The sequence below is a fragment of the Mustela nivalis genome, assembly GCF_964662115.1.
Source record: "Mustela nivalis genome assembly, chromosome: 14".
Lineage (NCBI taxonomy): Eukaryota > Metazoa > Chordata > Mammalia > Carnivora > Mustelidae > Mustela > Mustela nivalis.
In genome coordinates this window covers 81,626,949-81,647,581 of record NC_139033.1, presented here as the reverse complement: position 1 = coordinate 81,647,581, position 20,633 = coordinate 81,626,949, and the positions used below count along the sequence as shown (strand labels likewise).

At 48.1% G+C, this 20,633-nt stretch overlaps 1 protein-coding gene and 1 long non-coding RNA gene across 4 annotated transcripts in view; one reads left to right on the top strand and one right to left on the bottom strand.

Moving 5' to 3' along the window:
* LOC309847414 overlaps positions 1-20,633 on the top strand; it is a 313,317-nt gene that overhangs the window by 157,168 nt on the left and 135,516 nt on the right. The gene's annotated exons all lie outside the window — the stretch shown is intronic.
* Positions 3,456-18,981, bottom strand: ZNF74 (zinc finger protein 74). Of its 3 annotated transcripts, none has more exons than XM_082699853.1 (5): positions 18,431-18,981; positions 18,002-18,087; positions 7,553-7,679; positions 7,024-7,119; positions 3,456-6,126 (listed from the first exon to the last, which is right to left on the bottom strand). In XM_082699853.1, the coding sequence occupies exons 1-5, from the start codon at positions 18,480-18,482 to the stop codon at positions 4,484-4,486; spliced, it is 2,004 nt and encodes a 667-aa protein (XP_082555979.1). In that variant the 5' UTR covers positions 18,483-18,981; the 3' UTR covers positions 3,456-4,483. The 3 variants fall into 3 exon arrangements, with proteins under 3 accessions (XP_082555979.1, XP_082555981.1, XP_082555980.1); XM_082699855.1 differs by having other exon boundaries at positions 7,498-7,679; positions 18,431-18,965; XM_082699854.1 differs by lacking the exons at positions 18,002-18,087; positions 18,431-18,981 and adding an exon at positions 8,070-8,135.

The window sequence follows — 20,633 nt, the reverse complement described above, 5'->3', positions numbered from 1 at the left end:
CAGTCCTGATTTTTTTTTAAGTCTTAGCAGATCAGGTCTATAAAGATAGTTCATTAACATGGTAAACAAGCAGTCATAGCCAACAGTTGGCATTTCACCTAATAGTGAAAGAGGAGATCTGTCTCCCTTCAAGTCAAGATAAAGACCCAGATGCCATGCCAGTGAGGCATGAAACAGCTGTGAGGAATGACAAATTGACTGAAATAGTTTTTTCTTACACAACAAGAATTTAGGAAGTTGAAAGTTGGGGGTTGAAACAGCTGCTCAAAAATTTCATCCAAGGTCTAGAGTCCTTCTGTCTTTCCATTCCACTACATGTGACTTTTATCCTCAATTGTCTCATGGTTACAAGATGGCTACAACACCTCCAGGCATTGTATCCAAGTTCCAGGCAGGAAGCAGGGGAGAGGGAGGAATGCAAAGCAAAGACTTTTCCCAAATCTTAGCAGATTTCCACTTGAGCCTTGCTGTTCAGAATTGGGCCATGTGGTCACCTCAGCTGTAACAGAGTCTTTAGAGACCAAAATGTTTTGGGGTGACACACATTGGCCCCTACCCCAAATAGAATCTGCCACAGATGACCACTGCCACCAGCACTGAGTGCTGCTCTGAAAGTGCTAGCCAAAATGGGTTTTAAAAAGAAACAAAATAAAAGGCTATCTATATGAAAAGGAGAGGCAAGCTTTTTATTTCCAGGTTATATGACAGATTAAGTCCAATAAAATAGTAAGTTGTTAGAAACCTAGATTAATTCAATGAAGTTGCTAGATATAAAATAAATATACAAAAAGATATATACAATCAATAGTTGTCCTATATAAAACAGAAAGACTCCACTTAGAAATCCCACAAAATCAGAATGAACTGAAGAATAAGCATATGTATTGAATATGTATGTAAGAAGACCTACGAAGAAAAAACTATACAGCCTTCCTGATGGTTAGAGGCAGATTTGAATGACTGGGGCTTTGATATGAAGATTGAGTATTACATAGAACTTAGGAATTCTTCACACATTAATTAATTCTTTTTAAAAAATTTATTTATTTGGCAGAAAGAGAGATCACAAGTAGGTAGAGAGGCAGGCAGAGAGAGGGGGAAGCAGGCTCCCCGCCCAGCCCAGAACCCAATGCAGGACTCGATCCCAGGACCCTGAGATCTTGACCTTAGCTGAAGGCAGAGGCTTAACCCACTGAGCCACTCAGGCGCTCACATTAGTTAATTCTGATCAATATCCCAGTGAGGAGGGGCACTTGGGTGGCTCAGTGGGTTAAACCTCTGCCTTTGGCTCAGGTCATGGTCTCGGGGTCTTGGGATTGAGCCCCGCATCGGGCTCTCTGCTCAGTGTGGAGCCTGCTTCCCCCCGCCCTCTGCCTGCCTCTCTGACTACTTGTGATTGCCCCCTTCTGCCCAATAAATAAATAAAATCATTAAAAAAAAAAAAAGATCCCAGTGAGTTATGCAGGGACAAGAAGAGGTTGAGCTCTGAGAAAAAGAATCCTGGGTCATCTGGAAGAACAGACTTTTTTTAAACTTAAAAAAAAAAAAACAAAAACCTACTGAAAATACTGTCCTGGTCAGTTTGACTACATATAAAGTTTACTATGAAGCTACAAACAGAAAAGAGAAGTCTAAGGGACAGTGACGAATGCCATTCTAGAATGATGCAGGGACCCTGGAAGTTACATCCCAAACAGACAGACTTAAGAGTTAAATGCAAAACATGAAACCAAAAAAGGATTTAAAGAAGGGGCTTTTTAAGGGCCAAGGAAAAAATACAAAGAAAAAGACAAAAAGACCAATTGCACAGGATCTGAACATTTCTGTGCATTAAAAATGTAACAAAGATAAAAAGGTATGTGCCAATGTGCTTTGTGTGTGTGTGTGTAAAGAACAAAGACTGGAATTAGACAATTCATACGAAGAGAAGAAAAAGGTAAAAAAAATGAACCAATAACACTCTTGATGTATCAAAATGGTAAATATAAAAAGTGGACATGATGCCAAGTGTGTACACGGGTGCAGGGAAAAGGATGCTCTTGGGGCCCATGTGGGAGAATTAAGAATGTCATGCTGGGTTCGACCTAGAAACAGCTTTGCAAGGTTTGTGAACTCTCTCCATGAACTCCACTTCTCAGAATTTATTCTGAGGAAATGATTGAAGGGCCAAATGGGCTTATGTTCCAGAATTGTTTATAAGTACAGATAATGATATTCAACAATAAAGGAATAGATCAATCATGCCATAATGGGAACATCAATGTTTCTGAAAAATACTCTGTACTGTCGAAAATGCTCATCATAAAACATTAAATGGAAAAAGACAGAAATAACACCCAAAGAATGAATCTAGTTTTGCTTTAAAAGCAAAGGCGTATTATATGAGCACAGAAAAAAAAAACAGAAGTAAGTGTACCTCTGGCAGTGGCCTATGAACTGATACCAAGGGGTATTTTCTTACTATTTTCTATTTTTCCAAATTTCTTCAGCACATACATATTGCTTATATAGTCAGGAAAAAAAAAAGTTTACATGTAAATGAAAGAAAAACATCAAGTCTCCAATGAAGAGGGGGAAGGGTATTTTCAAATCATTTTTAAGACAAAAGACCAAGAATCACAGCATGTTCAATATTCAGCCTCAGTCACCATTGAAGGTGCAAAGTACGGAGATGATAAGCCGCCACTTAGCCGAGCACACAGAAGTCCTCACTGCAGGGCTGACGGCAGCTGTGGTGTCCGGGGCCCTGCAGAGATGTTTTCACTGTAAGTTCTTTTGAAATTAGAAGGAGAGTGTGATGATGACGAAATAAGCCCCGATTGTATTTGTCTTTTACAAATGCAGCTGTGCAATAGGACTTTTCCTACTTGTCACGTAGGGTCTATGATGGCCACGATGCAGCCCTGGGAGGCCGCTTGCACACTCTGGAGGACTGTGGTGGAGTGGCAGGGGTCCGGGAGCACCACTGTGTGGTCACCGTGACCTGAATGAAGACTGTCTGGACACCCAGCTTTGAGCCGGAGTCTCCCCGGCACAGGGGATGCTCCCACCTGAGCACTATTGCTGGCTGATCTCTTCATAATGAAATGGTGTGACTTTACACACCACCAAAACCATATAAAAAATGGTTCCTGAGGTTATTTCCTTATCACAAAACTTTCGCTTTTAGAAATCTAAGAAAATGCTAAAGGAGTATAATGCAAAAAGATGCTCTGTGAAGAATGGTTCGTAACAGTGAAATGATCTATAATTGAAAACATGGAAATAACTTCAACATCCAACAAAAGAACATATAATAGAATCCTATGCCTCCATTGGGAATTACAACTCCAGACTGTTCAGTGATGTGGGGAAAAAAGTCTGCTATGCAGCTAGGTGGAAAAAAAAAAAGATTAAAATGATGTATACACTATGTTTGCAGTAATGTAAAAATCCACTTTGAAACAAGCAGAAGGTAATGTATCAAAGTGCGAAATGCAGTTTATTAGGAATTACGGGGGGCCTTTTTCCTGACTTCCACATTTCCCGAAATGTGGTTATTTTGCTGCCATAATTTAAAAAGTATACTAAAAAGCACTTCAGAAACTATAGCTCTCTATATAAATGTAAAGTATTATCACTGAGAAAGCAGCTTAGACTTGCTTAGGACTGAGCAGAAGGAACATTAATTCCAGATGAAGCCCACCCACCTCTGCAGAGAGCATGGGCACAGGTCCCGTGGAGGGCTTCCTCCCACAGGGCTGAGCCAGCGGGTTGAACTCCCTGGAGCAGAGGGAGGCCCTTCGAGGAGAAGGTGCGCTTCTAGACACATCTATCCCAGCACCAGGCCCTGGATGGACGCCGAGCATCCATCTGTGTGCTCACCATTTCCCAGTGGGGACCAGATGGCCAGGCCCGATGCTGGCACATCAGGACCTGGCTACTCTGAAGCTGTGCTGTGCTCCTGAGACGGAGAGCTGTTGCTACCAGAAGACTGTTGTAGAGCTGCTGCAGGGACGTGAGTCCAGGAAATCTGCCTTTTCCTAAACCCCCACCATTTGAGATCATTCTCCCTTCCTGGAATATACTAATGTTCACTTGGAATACTGTTAATAATTCTGTTTGTTTTTATTATTATCATTATCCTTCTAAACATAACATACAAAGGAAATTCCTGATCGAGATCCTACCAGGAGCCCGTCCAAGGACACCATGATCAATACACCTTCTTTCTGCCTGCAGGAGAGACCCAGTGTCTTGCAAGCCCATTAAGGAAAGCAGGCCGATGGGACACCCTCAGATGGCCCTCAGCTTTTCTTTCCTACAGTGGAGCGCTTCCTGGGGTGGTGATGACTTCTGAGAGAGTGGTACCAGTGCGTGGGTCATCGACACAGGCAGCAGGGCCAGTCTCTAAACCAGAGGCATGAGTAGGCTGTATGTATCTCAGCTGCTGTGCTTTCCCCTTTCTGGGGAAGGAGCAAGGCCAAGGGGTGGGCATGCCACACTAATTTCCAGGCTTGCTGCCCAGTGGGGATGTCCTGCCGGCTGGGGGCTGCACGGCACACAGGAGCTCTGCCACGTCTAGGGCATCCATCGCGTCTACACTGCTCACACCCGCATCCCCTGTGCCCAGCAGGCCTCCCGGCACATAGTAGGTGCTCAGTAAGTGCTTGTTAAACTCGATGGTGAAGGGTTTCTCCTCACTGTGTCTTCTCCGGTGTTCCGCAAGGTGGGCGCTCCAGCCGAACATCTCCCCGCACTCGTTACATCGGAACGACTTCTCCCCGGAGTGGACTTTCTGATGTTTGATGAGACAGTGATTCTGGCTGAAGGCCTTGCCGCACTCGCCGCACTTGTAGGGCTTCTCCCCGGTGTGGATGCGCTGGTGCACGATGAGCGACGAGTGGCAGCTGAAGGCCTTCCAGCATCGGCTGCAGTCGAAGGGCTTCTCGCCGGTGTGGATGCGCTGGTGCACGATGAGGTAGGAGTGGGAGCTGAAGGCCTTGCCGCACTCGTTGCACTTGAAGGGCTTCTCCCCACTGTGGATGCGCTGGTGCACAACGAGGTAGGAGTGGCAGCTGAAGGCCTTGCCGCACTCGCCACACTTGAAGGGTTTCTCACCCGTGTGGATGCGCTGGTGCAGGGTGAGGCGCGAGCGGCTGCTGAAGGCCTTGCCGCACTCGCCGCACTTGAACGGCTTGTCCCCGTTGTGGATCTTCTCGTGCACGGTCAGGGACGAGTGGCAGGTGAAGGCCTTGCCACACGCGCCGCACTGGTAGGGCTTCTCGCCGGTGTGGATGCGCTGGTGGCGCGTCAGGTGCGTCCTCTGGTTGAAGGCCTTGCCGCAGGCGCTGCACTGGTAGGGCTTCTCGCCCGTGTGCACACGCAGGTGCATGTTGAGCAGCGAGCTGCAGCTGAAGGCCTTCTCGCAGGCGCTGCACTTGTAGGGCCGCTCACCCGTGTGGATCCGGTGGTGCACGTTCAGCGACGAGTGGCAGCTGAAGGCCTTGCCGCACTCGCTGCAGAAGAATGGCTTCTCCCCGGTGTGAATGCGCTGGTGCTCGATGAGGTTGGTGCTCCACGTGAAGGCCTTGCCGCACTCGTGGCACTTGTAGGCTTTCTCCCGGGCGTGCCACCGCCGGTGCAGCGTCAGTGATGAGCTCTGTCGGAAGGCCTTCCCACACTCGCCGCACACGAACAGGCCGTCCCCCGCCGCCACTGCCCGCCGCCCGCTAGAGGGTGGGTGTTCGCTGCGGTCACTGGACTTGCTGGGGCCTCTCCCCGGGCCCCCTCTCCGTCCACCAGACTGGAAGCTCGCGGTGGGCCTGTCAGGAGGGTCTCCTTCTGCAGGAATGGTCTGAGGGGTGAAAAGAGTGCACCCAGCGGGGAAATCCTCAGACGCCTTGCAGCTGTGCCAGCGCCCCTCTGGGGGAATGTCCCCCGAGCTGCCCGGTGCTAGCCTCTGCACCACAGCCTCGCCTTTCCCTGGAGCAGCCGCCAGGCCCTCGCTGGCCCACTCATTGCCGCTGGAGCTGAGGACGCTGGACCTCCCCAGTGGTTTGGTGATCGGCTCCTGGTAAGGCTCTTCCTTGTAAACACCCTGCTGTTGACATGACTTGTCCTTCACCCCAGGCCCGGGCTCCCCCTCTATAAGAAATGGGAAATGCAATCTTCTGTAAGCTGGCGGAGGCGATGCACTAGAGTCCAGACTGAGGTCTGATGGGGGTCTGGATAAACACAGAGAGAAGAGGGCACGCCACCGCCAGAGCGCATGAGAACCTGAGAGGCAGAACCCAGGGGCATGCATTTTGAGTGTGATGGGCCACAAGCCCACGAGTGGGGAGCTCCATACTGAGCCAGGGGGCGAGGGACAGAGCAGGGCGCACGGGGTCTGGCAGTTGGACAGAACTCACTTATTGAGACATCGACTGATACTGCTGTGTGTCAGAATCGGGTTGGGGCTAGGCATGAACACGGGGTAAACACAATCCAGAAACGGTAATTACATCTAAGTTCTCCCTGGTGCCAGCAGGGAAAAGAATGCCCTCAGACCGTCTCTCTATGGTTTTTCCTTTGAATGCTTCCACTGTAAGTGTGTGCTCTGGCCCTGACACAGATGTATGTTTCTTTAAAAGCTCAATTGTCTCTTGTCAGCTTCACATCCCTGGAGGGCTGTCCCCCTCAGAGCCACCTCTGTGAATGGTGATCCCCACCTCCCCGTACCTCCACGCTGACTGTGCCCTCTTCTTGGTGAGGGAGGCCCTCAACCCCAGGTCCAAGCAGACTCCCCACCTCTGTCCATCCAACAAGTGCCACTTGGGAGATGTTTACAGAGACATGGACATGATTTCTGTTTCCCACCCATCGAAGGCAGATGTCTTTGCCTATTTTGCTCACTACTGTATTCCCAGCATGGTTCCCAACACAGTTGGTCCTCTGTGTGTGTTGAAGGTAGGAAGGGAAGCAGGACCACAAGGAGACGGGCTGGGGGGTGGTCCTGGGAGGCAGGAGTCTGCACATCCTTCCACTGTGTCCCCCACTCACCTGGACAAGACGCTCCAGGGACTTCTCTGGGCATCCACCAAGGCTCCTCGCCTCGTTCTAGGTGGGAGATCACATCCGGCTTGCAGACTGGGGGTCCTGCTTGCAGGGAGAAAGGTGTGCTGTAGCTCCCCAGAGCATGGCTGTCCATGACCCAGCACCGCGAGGTGTGTGCCATCCCCAGGAATGGGGGCCTCTTACACGCAGAATCCAAACTCACGTGTGTGCTCTGAGGACCCCATGGGTACTGAAACCCCCCCGCCAAGTCTCTCTTGGAAAGCTCCAGGCAGGCTGGGCTCTCAGGCCCCTGTCCGCCCCCTCCCTCTCTTCTGGCCCACTCCGGGACCAGCCCCACCTCAGGCAAAGATGCTGACAGTGACATGCACTGTCCAGCCCCAACACGAGTGTAGCGGCCACACCCCCCACATCCTGCAGGGCTAGCACCAGGGCTGGTACCACAGGGAGGCTTGGTAATACCTGTGGCATGGCAGAGTGGCCAGACTGCACTCTGGGCTTCAAGGAACTGTCTTACCCAGGGCAAGAAGGTTCTGGTAGTTCTCCAGCATCACGTCACGGTACAAGGCCCTCTGAGGGGAGTCTAGCTGGCCCCACTCCTCCTGGGTGAAGTCCACAGCCACATCCTTGAAAGTCACTGATTCCTGGAAGGACAAGCACATTCTCATTCACCCAGGACAGGAATGATCTGGACTGTGTTCATGGTTCCAAGCAAGCCACATGTCAATTGAGAACCTTAGGGATGAAGGGTTAACCTCTGATGACCCTCTCTTGAGGATGGAAGGTGCTATGGGGCCCCATCTATCATATAGCCCCACATACACAGCATGCCTGGGCCAGGAATCGCCAAGCAGACCTGGCCTTCTGGACTGAGAGGGCCAAGCGACCTGGCCAGCCTGGGTCCAGGTGCCTGTTGGGCTGGAGGCTGCTGTTAAGTTCTGGGTAAAATGTTATGCTTCCCATGGTTAAGAATGTCAAACTTAAGAACCTGAAAGAATAGTACAAAGAACCCAGAAGCCCTCTTGAAATCTCACCATCGCAAGAGGACCCTACTCTGGAGAGGAAGCCATTATCACACCCTAAGGAAGGAAACCATACTTATCAGCAAGTTCTGTTAGCAAGAGACCAAGGGAGCCACTCTCGGTTCTTCTTGTCTGCCTCCCACCCTTCCCATGGGGCCCCTGCTCCCCTGTCCTCCCTGAACCCAGGTACTGACCTGCTTCCACCTTCCCCGGCAGGGGTCACTGACACTTGCATGCACTCCTGTTCTAGAACCCCAGGCTCTTCTGCTGATAGGGCTCCTCACCCACTCTAGAGTCCCCAGGTTGCCATCCCCAATGCTCCTCTTGGTCTCCACACTCCAATCCCACCCTGGGTCCCCCTTGCCAGCAAATAAGCTCTCAAAACCCATCAGGGTGCCGACCTAAGGTGGCAAGGGTGGTTCGCTCTTCAAAGATGTGGGCGCCCTGGGAGTCTGGCTTAAATCATAGAAAAGGTACGACATTAGACATAAGAATGAAGAATAAATCAAACAGGGGAGGCCTGGCTCCCATCTCCCTGTTTGTTGGGAGTGGCTGGCATGCGGCCAAGCTCCCAGGGGTCACCACATTTCTCTGGAAACCCTGGGTCTGCATCAGCACCCGTGGTTATACACCGGGGTGTGGAATTTCAAGCCCTGAGATGGCTATCAGACAGTTTTGGGAAGAGAGGGGACATCCTCTGGGGTCACAAGAGCTTTGACCTTTAGCTCTAAAAGTGTTCTTTTAGATAGCTCTCAATGTTGCCGCAGACTAAACTGTGTCCTCCTGAAATTCCTATGTGGAAGCCCTCCCTTCCGGCGTGATTGTGTTTGGAGATGGGGTCTTTAGGAGGTAAATGAGGCTAGGTGGGGTCATAAAGGTGGGCCCTGATCTGACAAGCCTGGTGGTCTCTGAGAAGAGGACAAAGGAGATCTCTCTCCCCACTGCAAGTTCTGAGGACAGACCACCTGAGAGCACGGTGAGAGCCAGGTGTTGAGCTGCAGCAAACTGGACCCCGACTGGACCCCTGATCTCAGACTTCTGGCCCCCAAAACTGTGAGGAAATCAATTTCTGTTGTTGAAGCTGCCAAGTCACTGGCATTTTGTTAGAGAACCCGAGCTAAGACAAATGCCAGCCTAAAACAGGAGAAAAGATAAAGCCCCCTTTTGTACTACACACAAAATACAACTCTCCAGCTACAGCAAGGATCTAAACGTGGAGGCTTCTGGGAGACAATTCCAAGTCCCTGGCTGGCATGAGAGCAAACCTGGAAACCAGGAGGAGAAGATTTACATTTGCTCCATGAAAGTTTACAATTTCTTTTCTTTTCTTTTTTTTAAGATTTTATTTATTTATTTGAGGGAAAGCACGAGTGAGCAGAGGGGCAGAGTGAGAGGGAGAAGTGGACTCCTCACTGAGCGCGGAGCCTAGTGTGGGACTCGATCCCAGGACCTTGGGATCATGACCCGAGCCCAAGGCAGCTGCTTAACTGATGGAACCACCCCAGTGCCCTGAAAGCTCATGTTTTCTGCAGGCAACACTGACAAATCACTACGAAGAAAAAAAGAAAATGGGCCTAGCATATAAGCAGACAATTCACAGAAGACCGGCAAATCACTAAGCCCGTGAGGCGACAATCATACCAGACATCCCGAAATACGGAATGAAACAGAAAGATACCGTTCTGCACACAGAAGAGAGGCAAAATGTTTAAAGCCTGCAAATACCAAGTGTGGGCTGGTCCACAGGGAGATGGGATGGTCTTACACCTCTGGACAGGTGTAAGGGGAACATCCATTTTGGAAAGAAAAACATATTCTACTATCACTAGCAAAAGCTGACAGTATGTATTCCCTGCGCCTTGAAAGGCCACTGTGAGATTCCTACCCAGCCTAGAGTGGTTGAGAAAACACTGGAAACATGCTGAATGTCCATCAGGAGGGATGAATATACAACAGGACACCGTGCAGCAGTGAAAATGAGCATGGCAGAGGAACCTGGCCATGGGGAGCTCTTGGGAGCACAGGAGTGGTTACAAAGGCAGCCCGAGGGGAACCATGCCCGGCATGATGCCCAGCAGTCCCGCGTGGAGGTTACAAATACTCCGATGTGCATCTAGTTCCGCTGTCTGCTGGATAAGGGCACAGGTTCTGAGCCTAGTGGCCCAGGTGGGCTCCCCATCTTTTTCTTACTAGCTATGAGTTGAGGATGCCTCAGTTGCCTCATCTGCTAATCGTCCATGTCATTGCATCACAGTGAGGATTCAATGAATTACTACTACGTGTGAAGTGCTCATCCAAGGGCCTGGCAGACAGCAGGTGCCCTATGGTATTTGCTGTTAGTCACCATCCTCTGAAACTGTCACACACTGAGGAGGGCGGGAGAGAAGGGAGATCCTGCCTTTACCTGCAATGTTTTGTTTTGTTTTGTTTTAGGATTTTATTTATTTGACAGAGAGAGATCACAAGTAGGCAGAGAGGCAGGCAGAGAGGGTGGGGGGAAGCAGGCTTCCTGCTGAGCAGAGAGTCCGATGTGGGGCTCGATCCCAGAACCCTGAGATCATGACCTGAGCTGAAGGCAGGGGCCCACTGGGCTACCCAGGCACCCACAATGTTTTGTTTTTTAAAAAGATTTGGAACAAATATGACAAAAGGCAGACATTAATTTTGCAAAACAGGTACACAGAAAGTTGTTATTCTGTTTAAATGTTTCAACATTTTTTAAAAAAGAAAAAGCCACTCAAAGAGGAAGAAATGCAAATTTCCAACAGACTATACAAAGACTAATGATTTCTTGTCAGGAAAATGGAAATCAAAACAAAAATAAGGTCATGCGTTTTTCCCATCAGAGTAGCACCAATTAAAACCTGGGATCTCAGCCATGGGGAAGCAGTTTTGTCAGGAGTGGGAACTGTTACACTCTTTGGGGTCCTTATACTACAGAAACAAAAGTCCCTGCACATAAGGAAGCAAATGCAAGGCATGATATTGCAGCACTGTACTTACCCCAAACCAACCAACCAACAAAGCCAAAGACATGCGTTGTCTGTTACACTAAGGAGGCCAGAAGAAGGCGGCCACGTACTATATGATCTCATTTATGTGCAATGCCCAGAATAAGCAAATAGAGAGAGACAAAAAGCAAATGAGCGGTTGCTGAGAGCTAGAGTGGTTGCTGATGGGCATGGGGGTTCTTTTTGGGTAAGGAAATGGACTGTGGTGACAGCTGCTCTACATGAATGCACTCAAAACCACCGAACAGGATGCTTGCCAAGGGTGGATTTTATGGTATGTGAATTACACGTCAACTTGAACACAGGACAGCACTGGAATGTATACAGTATGATCCCATTTTTAAGACAACATGCTTAAGCCTATGTACGCTGGAGTCTGAGTATGAGAACAAGGGGAGAGGTGTGGGAGTCAATGTCAAAACTGGGGATACTGGTTGCCTCAGGGGACTGTGACCACAGGTGCGGGGAAGAGAGGAGATTAGTGATAGACTGTACTGTGGGACTTTGTTACAAAGCAAATACCGGCTTGATAAATTTTTTAAAAATTACTTATCGAATTAGAAGGAATTAAAAGCAGAGCAGCAGTTAGCTGTACCATTTTGGTCTAGACACCTAGTTTGCCCAAGCCTCAGTTTCTCCAGCTAGCGAAAGGACTGGGAGCAGTGGGGCCCCCTGGGGTCGAGAAGAAAAGGAAGTGGGGTATGCCAGTCTTGGGTATGCCAGTCTTGGGTACCAAGGAAAGGACCCAGCATCTGTCAGTCCGCACTTTACCATCTTCTACCCACTGGCTGCGCACACCAAGAAGCTGGAAACCCGCCTCACCCGATGAGTAGGGAGAAAACAAAGAGCAGACTGGGCCGCGTCCAGAATCGTGACAGGAATATCTATGGTCTCAGGCATTCGAGGAGGGGTGGACCACAGCAGAGAGGCCAAGGGCACAGAAATGGGGTGTGTTGGGCTTTAGCAGTACAGTGAACCGAGGTGGCTGAGGTGTGTGTCCTGAGGCTTCATGCTCTCGGAGCTCTGGCGTCCCAGGAGGAGCGGTAGGGGGTGCTGCTGTGGGCCAGACTGGGAAGACAGGTACTCCAAGGTCCGGATCCTTGTATTCTGCAGCAGGATGGACAGAGGGAAGGCGGGAGAGAGGGACAGCAGCTCCTGAGTGTGGGCCGGAGGACTGAAGCAGCAGCCTGGTCAAAACTGGGTTTCCTGTTCCGCTTCCAGACACAAAATAGTAACAAGGACCACATTTGCCCTCTTACCTCAAACAACTAGTAAACTGGGCCAAACATATAAAACAAGGATTGATTTCAAGACACTGGACAAGCTGCAGCTCAGAACACAGACCGCTGAGAGAAGAGAAACAAAATGCGCCCTACAACCAACCCCTTCCTACCCGAAAGCAGTTTCCAGACTGCTGTGTGAGCAGGTGGAACCCAGAGGAGCCTGTGGTCTCACCAAGCTGAAGAAGAACAGGGTTCAGAGAGTCCAGGCGATTAAATCTCTAGGGCAACATGCCAGAGGAGGGGGAGTTTCACAGACTCAGATCTCTGGATCCACTTGAGACTGAGGACCGACAGGCATGTGCCTGGGAAGAAACAACCCCAAATCAGGAAAAGAAAGACGAGAAAGAAGTAGGCAAAACAACTATTAAAACTCACACAAGTATGGGAGTAGTTTATGTTCGGACCAGCCAGAGAGGAACGTCCTCCTGCTTTTTGGTAAAGTCCCCAGGAGAGGAGCGCATCAGTGGTCTGACAAAATTAGCCCAAGACTAAAGATTTCTCTGGCTCCACCTTTTTAAAAAGATTTTATTTGACAAAGAGAGAGCGAGAGAGCACAAGCAGAGGGAGCAGCAGGTAGAAGGAAAAGCAGGCTCCCCATGAGCAGAGAGCCCAATGTGGGGCTCAATCCAAGGACCCTGGGATCATGACCTGAGTTGAAGGCAGACGCTTAACCAACTGATGCACTCAGGTGGCCCTTCTGGCCCTACCTGAACAAAACCTAAAAAGAGCAAGCCTTGAAAGGATCCAATTGATACTAAGTAATTTCACTGCATCCCAGAACAAATTCCTGAAATATTTAAGAAATTCCCCAATAAAGTAAAATTCACTCCAGCATCTAATAAAGCAACTAAAAGGAAAAAACAAGTTAATAAAATCAGAGAAATTAAGAGTATACTAAAATAGTTTTTGTGGGGGGCGCCTGGGTGGCTCAGTGGGTTAAAGACTCTGCCTTCGGCTCAGGTCGTGATCCCAGGGTGCTGGGATGGAGCCCCACATCAGGCTCTCTGCTCAGCAGGAGGCCTGCTTCCCCAACCCCCTGCCTGCCTCTCTGCCTACTTGTGAGCTCAGTCTGTCAAATAAATAAATAAAATCTTAAAAAAAAAATAGTATTTGTTTACCTCAAAAGAATGCATTAAGGGAGAAATGAACAAAAGAGACACAAGACATATAGAAAATAAATAACAAAATTGCAGATGTAAATCCAGCCATTATCAGTAATTATATTAAATATGAATGGTCTTAATACTCCAATTGGAAATTAGAGATTGTCAAATTGAATTTAAAAATTAACACCCAACCATACATCAGGTACAGAAACCTACTTTAAATTAATTTTTTAGGATTTTACTTATTTATTTGTCAGAAAGAGAGTACGAGCAGGGAGGGTAGCAGTGGTGAAGCAGGCAGAGAAAGAAGCAGGCTCCCCATCGAGCAATGAGCCCGATGTGGAATTCAATCCCAGGATCCTGGGATCACGACCCAAGCCAAAGGAAGATGCCCAACCAACTGAGCCACCCAGGCATCCCAGAAATCAACTTTTAAAACAAAGAGAAAGGTAGATTAGAAGTGGGAGAATGGGGAAAGATATACTCTGCAAATACTAATCAAAAGAAAGCTGAAGTGGCAGTATGAACATTAGCCAAAACAGATTTCAAAGCAAAGGACATCATCAGGGACAAAAAAAGCTGTTATATAACAATCATTACATAGTTATGTGATGGTCATAATCACAATAGCAATTCATTAAGAGCTCACAACAATCTTAAATATAGATGTTCCTACTAACAGAGCTTCAAGATACATAAGGCAAAAACTTGATAGAACTAAAGAGAAATAGACAAACCCATGATTATACTTGGTAATTTCAACAGTAATTTCTCTCAATAATTGATACAACACATAAGCAAAAAATATGTAAGGTTACAGAACAATTGATTAACACATCACTCAACTTGACTTAATTGACATTTGCAGAACACTCTAGCTGACAAAAGCAGAAGGTACATTCTTTTCAAGTGCATAGAGAACATTTACAAAAATAAACCACATTCTGGGCAATAAAATAAATCTTAGCAGATTTGAAAAAATTCAAATCAGAGAACATTCCTTCTCTACCTACAACAGAATTAAATTAGAAATCTGTAATAGAAAGATACCTAGAAAATATCCTCCAAATATCTGGAAATCAAACAACACATTCCTAAAACATACATGGTTGAAGAAGAAATCACAACAGAAACTGGAACTATTTTGAACTGAATAAAAATGAAAATACAATACAAAATTTGTGGGATGTAGAAGGCAGTGCTTAGAAGGAAAATTTATAGCACGGGATGCTACATGAAAAAAGAAGAAAGGTGTCTTTAGACAAATCTGAGATCAAGATCAGTATCTGAGTTTCAACTTTAAGAAACCAAAAAAAGTAAAGAAATAATAAGGATCTGAAATAAATGAAATAGGAATAGAAAAGCAATAGAGAAAATCAATGAAACCAAAAGATGGCTCTTGGAAATGATCAATAAAATCGCTAATTAAATATACATTTACTATTTGACTCAGCAATTCCACTTAGATAATCATTCAAGAGAAATTAAAACACATGTCTATCCTCATACTCAAACATTTATAGCAGGTTTACTTGTAATAGCCAAAACTTGGAAACAACCTAATGTCCCCTAATGAACAAACTGTAAATACCCATTTACAGTGGTGTTTTGTGCTGAGCTGTGACCCCTCCAAACTCATATGCTGAAGCCCTAGCCCACAGGACCTCAGAAAAAGGAATATACTTGGAGACAGGGTCTTCAAAGAGATAATTAAGGTAAAATGAGGTCATTATGATGAGCCATCAACCAACAAGACTGATGTCCTTATTAAGAAAAAGGAAATTTGGAGCCAGACATATACAGAGAAAGACCATGTGAAGACACTGGGAGAAGGTACTTTCATAAACCAAGACGAGAGGCCTCAGAAGAAACCAAACCTGCTGACATCTTGATCTTGAACTTCCAGACAATAAATTTCTGTTGTTTAAGCCATCTATAGGACTTTGGCAAGGCAACCTTAATAAACTTAATACAAGTAGTATACTACTCACCAATAAAAAGGAAGGAACAAACTACTGATTCACATAAAGACATGAACTCAAAAGCATTACACTAAATGAAATTTGAAACCAAAGACCATGTGGGGCACCTGGCTGGTTCAGTTAGAAGAGCAAGTGACTCTTGATCTCCGGGTTATGGGTTCGAGCTGCACATTGGGTGTAGAGATTACTTAAACATAAAATCTTTAAAAAAAGAAAAACAATCTGAGGGTTTTGAAGGGGTGGGGGGTGGGAGGTTGGGGGAACCAGGTGGTGGGTATTGGAGAGGGCACGGATTGCATGGAGCAATGGGTGTGGTGCAAAAATAATGAATACTGTTATGCTGAAAATAAATTAAAAAATATTAAAAAGAAAGAAAGAAAGAAACCAAAGACTACATACGATATATTTCCATAAGAAATTCTTAAAAAGGCAAAATTGTGGTTGCCAAGGAGTTGGGGGAGAGGGCTGACTCCACAGGGGCATGAGGGAACTTTTTGGGTGATGGAAACATTCTAGGTTATGATTGTGGTGCTGGTTACACAACTGTACACATTTGTCAAAACTCATCAAATCCTCTACTTAAAATCGGAGAACTTTACTGTATACAAATTATACCTCAATAAATGTGATCCAAAAACCCCACTGGATTTCAGGGAGATGAGGAGGTGGGGGTAATGACCCATGCTGAGAACATGCCATGACTGAGGCATGCAAGAATGAAGCATCATGGTCATGGCATTGGCAGAGGAAAGGAAAAACATAGGCAGAAACAAAGCTCCAGAGGTGTCGGAATGTGGTTAGAGAAAGGGGGCTATCAGAGGCTACATGGCTTCGGTGTGGGGGGTGTCAAGTGGCAAGGGCGGGGTAGGATCTAAGCCTTGCACTGGCTTGTGGGGGGGTTATTCGCCCTGTGAGAAGCCCATGTCCCGTGCATCTTCATTTTGTAGGATAGGAAAGAAATCCCAGGGGCAGGTAGGTATGGGAATCAAATGCAGATCTGTGGCAATAAAACTAGTGGGGAAGGGGCGCCTAGGTGGCTCAGTGGGTTAAGCCACTGCCTTTGGCTCAGGTCATATGGTCTCAGGGTCCTGGGATTGAGCCCCACATGGGGCTCTCTGCTCAGCAGGGAGCCTGCTTCCCCAACCTACCCTCTCTGCCTACTTGTGATCTCTCTCCCTTAAATAAAATCTTTAAACATAAATAAATAAATAAATAAATAAAACTAGTGGGGAAGTCAGAACAGATTGCATGGGATGTCCCAGGAAAGCAAAGCACTTGACTGTGAGTCCGAGTGGGACTGCCAGGGGAGAAGAGTACTTAGGAGAGGAGGACCAGTTACTCAAGGATCTAGGAAGCTGATCTTTCAGGAATAACACCTATGCACAAGAAGGGTAATACCTTGAGGTAGTCACTCACAAGCACATGCACAGACATGCACATGCACTTTTTGCTGAGCCATTTGAAGGTAGGTTGCAGACATCATGACATCTCACACTATGGGATTCACCTTGAATATCTTATTCTTTTGCCCAGTTACAGTGGGATCATCACACCCAAAAAATTTAGTGATGATCTAAGATAAATCCATTTTCAAGTTTCCTCAGTTGTCCCAAACTGCCTTTGAGTTTTTTGATCTATGGCCCATCAAAGATCATGTTCCACATCTGACTGTCATGTCTCCTGAGTGTTTGCTAGAACAACAGAGCATTCTAACACATTACAGAAACTAGCCATATCTCATAATGTGTTTTATAGTTATTTCTATTTTTCTGTAATCAGACCCGTTTCAAATGGGCGGTAAACAGAATCACAAAATCTTGAGTCAAAGGACCCTCAACCCTCCAGACTTTTTCAATACTGTAAACTCCTCTTATCATCTGTATCCTTTTAAATACTGTGAGGGATGAGGATGGTGTAGGTGGTCAACAAAATGAGAAACAAAACCCAAAGTCTGTGAAAAGAGGGATTTGGGCCCTACTTAGCTGTGGAAGTGGTCCCAGGGCCAACTTCCCTTGCTGGGCTCCCAGATCCTCTAAAATTCCAGGTTTTTCCTTGACAGCCCCATTACAGGGTCACTGCACAAAGGAAAAGGACACAGGGATGCACCCCCTGCCATTGCTCTTACCCTGGTGCTGCAACACAGCCTTCCTTCAGCACTTTCACTCCCCTACCTGATTCCACCCCAGAAAACTCCCCCAGATGAGGACCATCGCCTAGGTCTGCATGGGAGATGACAGAAGTGATTTCATGTGAGCTGTCACCTACGTGCTTGGGTTCCATTAAAACCACTCCTCAGAGCTCCTGCTATAGTGCTGGGCAAATGACCCACCCACTGGGCTGAAGGAGGCTGGAAGGGACACTCACTTCAAGGGCACACCCGGACTCTCTTCAGTTGGAGCTCTTCCCATGCCCAGAACTTCCTGAGGAAGGGACAGCAGGCCCCCAGATTAGAAGCCCCGGCGAAGGGGTCTTTGGATGACTGAAGATCCCGGGCAGGGGGAAAATGCCAACCCTCTTCATAAAGAACGAGATGTTCAGAAGGAAGAAAAGACAACCACTCACCTTGGACCTGGCTTCCGGGAGACCCTGACCCAATTTATCCTCTAGATTTTTTCTGTGGGTAAGAGCAGGCTCCTGAGAGGACAGAGCTGGGGAGGAGAAATTGAGTCAAAGGGGCTGTTAGCCATAGCCCATAGCCACCAGGTGCATGCCCGAGCTAAAGCCCACTCCACCCCTGGCTTGGACCAGAGAGGAGTCAGAAACCGCCCCCCCCCCCCGCAAGGTGGGGTGGGAAGCGAGCCCCAATATCGCGCACAATCTGAAGGAAAAACTGCCATTCCCTTCCTCTTTAGCATGCTGGAGAAGTGGAAACAAGCGGGTGTGCACGGTGAAGAGGCAGGAGGCCTGACTCGGCTAGGGAAACCAGCCTGACCTCACTGTCAGTCTCAAGTGCAAGTCCACAGGCCCAGTGACTAGAAGAGCCAACTGTACCTGTCTCCTGGGGCTTCGGGGCATAGGTCTCCATGGCGCCCCTCGGAAGCATTCCCCGGAGGCGTGGTCAGCTCTGCAGCCTCCTGGGCCCCGGGCCAGGCCCAGAGGCGCGGGTCCTGCTCCTGGGACTCAGGGACAGCCTGAAGGGGAGTCTCGGGGGGTCGCACACGCACTCCCTGCTGCACGGTCACCGCGCGCGGCCCCCCACTCCAAGGTCGGGGTCAGGCAGGCTCAGCAAGCGCCCCACACTCCAGGCTGCGCTCACGCCCCATCGCCCGCGCCCCACGCAGCCCGTAACCCACTCCGCCCGGGACACTGTGGGCCAGGACCCGGGCCGGCCTCAGACTCAGCCATCAGGAGCCAGCGGCCGCACAGGGTGGCTGGCAGACAGGCCCCGAGGCGGACGGACAGACCGACGGACGGTCGGAAGGATGCGCGAGCAAGCGGACCCGCCTCCCACAAAAGCCGACCGATTGCCACAAAGGATAACCCAGGCGAACGCCGCGGGAAAGTGCGTCTGCGCGGACCGGATGCGAACTACAACTTCCGGTAGCCTTTGCGTCGCGCAGGCGCGGATTCCATTTTCCAGAGGGGGGCGAGGTCCCGGAGAAGCCCTTTCGCCCGGACGTAAATGGCCGCATGGCAGAGCCTTCTGGGAAATGTAGTTCCCGGTAGAGTTATCAAGGGCTCTGGCTGCGCCCCACTCTCCTTCGCACCCATTGCTGCAAAAGGCGCTTGTATCTCAGTGTGTGTGTGTTTATGTGGGGCGGAACGGGGATTTGAACCCCGTCGAGTAATTCGAGGAGAAAGTTCATTACCAGTTTCTTACTGAGAGCTAGTTTGGGATGGGGCAGAGGGGATGCAGACTGGCAACTTTCAAACCCCCACCTTGACACCCAGCGTAGGCTTGGCCACAGGTTTCTCGCCTAGCACCAGCAAATTGTGCCCAGTGCAGGAAAGGCATTCAATAGCAACCCCAGGGCAGGAAACTGAGTGGTTGTGGGATTGTGTGCACCTCAATCTCACAAACCTGGTTGTGAATCTGTGAAGGTAGCGGTGAGTGGCTGTTGCACTACGGGGCTGGATAATATGCGAGTATACACCTTGTGTATAGGCGAACCTGTGTATGTATTTGTGTCTCTATGGGTCTTACAGATCTAGGTGTGTTTGTTTGTATCTGTGTGTGGCAGTGTGTACATGTCTTGTGCAGGTGAATCTGAAAACCTGTGTGTGTGTGTGTGTGTGTGTGTGTGTGTGTGTGTGTCTGTTCTCTTCACGGTTCTGGTTTGTGTTTGGGTATCACAGGTCCAGTATGACTGTGTATGTTCCACTGTATGTCACTCAGTGTGTTTGTGTGTACCCACAGTGCTCATCAGTGTGTGCATATTTGTGAGTCTATGCCCCTGTATACATATTTATGTCACTGTGGGTCTCATGGATCTGGTTGGGTGAATGTATGTAAATGAGTACAATCCCAGGAACTCTGTATTGAGTGCTCTGTCCACCCATATCTCTGCCTACCAGTCCTGAAAAGTAACAAGACAGTAGCTACATGGATGTGTCCCCACTAAAATAAGAAGGGGCACCTGGGTGGCTCAGTGGGTTAAAGCCTCTGCCTTCAGCTCAGGTCATGATCTCAGGGTCCTGGGATGGAGCCCCGTGTCGAGTTCTCTGCTTAGCAGGGAGTCTGCTTCCCTTCCTCTCTCTCTGCCTACTTGTGATCTCTGTCGGTCAAATAAATAAATAAAATCTTAAAAAAAAAAAAAAAGGTGGATGACAGGGTACAGGCAGAATTCTGGAACTGTGAAAGGCATTTAATTGAGAATAGGTAGTGTAAGACTCTCACTAGATAAAGAGATGTCCTAGGTTACTTTCTGACTCCTTAGGGTCATCCATGTAAAATCCTGAGTTCCAGAGGCCATGTGGAGTTCCAGAGAAATATGGGTATACATACCATTTAAAAAAAGATTTTATTTATTTATTTGACCGACAGAGATCACAAGTAGGCAGAGAGGCAGGCAGAGAGAGAGGGAGGAAGCAGGCTCCCTGCTGAGCAAAGAGTCAGATTAAGGGCTTGATCCCAGGACCCTGAGATCATGACCTGAGCCGAAGGCAGAGACTTTAACCCACTAATCCAACCAGGTGCTCCTATATACCATTTTAAAAGTAGAAAGCTCACAGTGTGTACAAATGTTCGACTTAC

Coding starts and splice junctions, on each gene's coding strand:
- ZNF74 (XM_082699853.1), bottom strand. CDS start 18,482: ATGCTTCCGAGGGGCGCCATGGAGACCTATGCCCCGAAGCCCCAGGAG. Junction 7,680..18,001: donor TCCCGGAAGCCAGGTCCAAG/GTGAGTGGTTGT, acceptor TTGTCCTTCCAG/GAATCAGTGACTTTCAAGGA. Junction 7,120..7,552: donor CCAGAACCTTCTTGCCCTGG/GTAAGACAGTTC, acceptor CCCTGCAAGCAG/GACCCCCAGTCTGCAAGCCG.